Raw genomic sequence first — 1,980 nt, forward strand, 5'->3', positions numbered from 1 at the left:
ATTCGTTACAATCATGGGATGGAACAGGGAACACGTGTAATTTATGACATATGGATCTGCATCCGCATCTTTATCTTTTTTTTTTTCATGGAAATCTTTTTATCTTTGGGACTCAACCTAACAGGCCCAATTTTATTTCTAATGCTAGGCACATCTTTTGACCTTTCTCTTCTTTTGTTTTTAGTCCTAGTCCGTGTGTCCCTTCTTAGTAAAAGTGCTATGATGTTACAAAATCCCCAATAGATGGGCCTGGGATCAATACCCAAAATCCAGAGAGTTGGCACCAAAAACTGTAGGACTATGATGGGCTTTGACTGTATTGGCCTATGTTTCTTTTTGTTATGAAACTTGGGAGTACTTCAGCCCAAAACAAAAGTTGTGATGAACACAAAAAGAAAGAAAAAAAAAAAGAAAAACAATCAATAGCTTAGGTAATACCGTAGTAGTAAGACATGCTTGTATAGTTGTATTTCCTTGTTTTCTAGAAATTGAGAAAAAAAAAATTCCCGTTAATAATTAACTATTTTTTTCCCCTTCTAATCTTTGTTCATTCAAATTTTATTGCATCTTTCGAAAAGGAAAACGAGCATGTAGATAATCAATAATGTTAGCGACTTAGCGCAGCAAAAATAGGAAGAAAATCATGCAAAAGGAAAATAAAGAATAGTCCATGAAAAACTATAAAGAATTTCCAACGTTAACCAAACAGGACAAGCTTTTTCGGACGTTCTACTGCTATCCACCCTGTCAACCCCTTCCTCCCCTCCCTTTTCCCTTCAAACTATATGGAAACAAGTTAAATGGTGTTTAAAGTAAAATATTAAATATAGTAGTTCACACGCAAATTCCTATAAAATTGGGGATGGGCGGGGAAATATGTAATTGTTTCATTGTCTAATTTCATTGCAAAGGAAGGCAAGATAAACATCATATGAAGCAATATAGACTATTGTCCGTCACCAAAAAAAAAATATAGACTATTGTCCAAGGTCTAAACAGACAAGGATTACTTAAAAAAGAGAGTGACGTTTGTGAATCCAATTTCTCATTGGTTGTGTGGCGAATATGCTTTTTAGGGTGTACAGTATATCAATATCAGGCTGGAAACCAAATAGACGAATTGATTGCTCAGTGGAATTGGAATAGTAGACAAATCCGCAAACCCATTAGCGATGAGAAATGTATCTAACAAGCGCTTGCTACTTGCTAGTATGAAATAACCTACTTTTTTACTCCAAGATAAAAACATGGCCATAAATGACAACAATGGAAGCAAAACACCTGACAAACCAAGCAGATCACACGCAGGCACGCGGTAGTAGTAATTGTAATATGAATTAATACAGAAGACTTAGCTAGTACACATTAACGTACTAAAGTAACGAAATAAGAGAGTATTGGGTAGTATTGGGTAGTACTAATGCAAATGCAAATTGTTATGACATAATAATGATAATGATAATGATGATAATAATGGTAATAGTAGAAAGAGCTAGGCCAAAGAGAATAGTAGTAACTATTAAGTATTAACTAGTAAGGAATTAAGGAGTAGTGAGCTTGAGATCAGCGGCGGCGAGGGCAGAAAGTGAGCAAGTAGTTAGCGCGAGTGCAAGTGGCGATGCTGGTGGGGTCGTCGTAAGCGTAGGAGTAGGCCTTTGGGCATGCGGTCTTGAAGATCCTGGAGTAGGCAGTGGGCTTGCAGGCCTGTGGGCTTCCATAGGTACCCGTGCAGCAGTAGCGAGGGGAGTTGAAGGCGGAGCAGGCACTCTTGCAGGCCACCACGCGCTTCTTGTCGCGTGAGCGCACCTGCAGTCCCACGGGGCACATCATGTTGAGGTCGCTCACGCACCCAGCGTAGCTGCACTTTCCAGATCCCTTGAACGGTGTGATCGAGATTGGAAGGTTGTAACCGTCCACCAGGCTCACGTCGTAGAAATCCTGCTCGTTTCCCAGCGTGAACTCTGCTAGGGTCGCCGGCGG

At 40.0% G+C, this 1,980-nt stretch overlaps 1 protein-coding gene across 1 annotated transcript in view; it reads right to left on the minus strand.

Annotated features, from left to right (window-relative positions):
* Positions 1,167–1,980, minus strand: part of LOC107631751 (thaumatin-like protein) — a gene marked incomplete in the record, with an annotated part of 1,501 nt that continues 687 nt past the window's right edge. The window contains 1 exon segment of the mRNA XM_016335294.2: positions 1,167–1,980. Within this exon segment, the coding sequence (XP_016190780.1) occupies positions 1,564–1,980 (417 nt within the window).

Source organism: Arachis ipaensis, chromosome B03, assembly GCF_000816755.2.
Source record: "Arachis ipaensis cultivar K30076 chromosome B03, Araip1.1, whole genome shotgun sequence".
Classification (NCBI taxonomy): domain Eukaryota; kingdom Viridiplantae; phylum Streptophyta; class Magnoliopsida; order Fabales; family Fabaceae; genus Arachis; species Arachis ipaensis.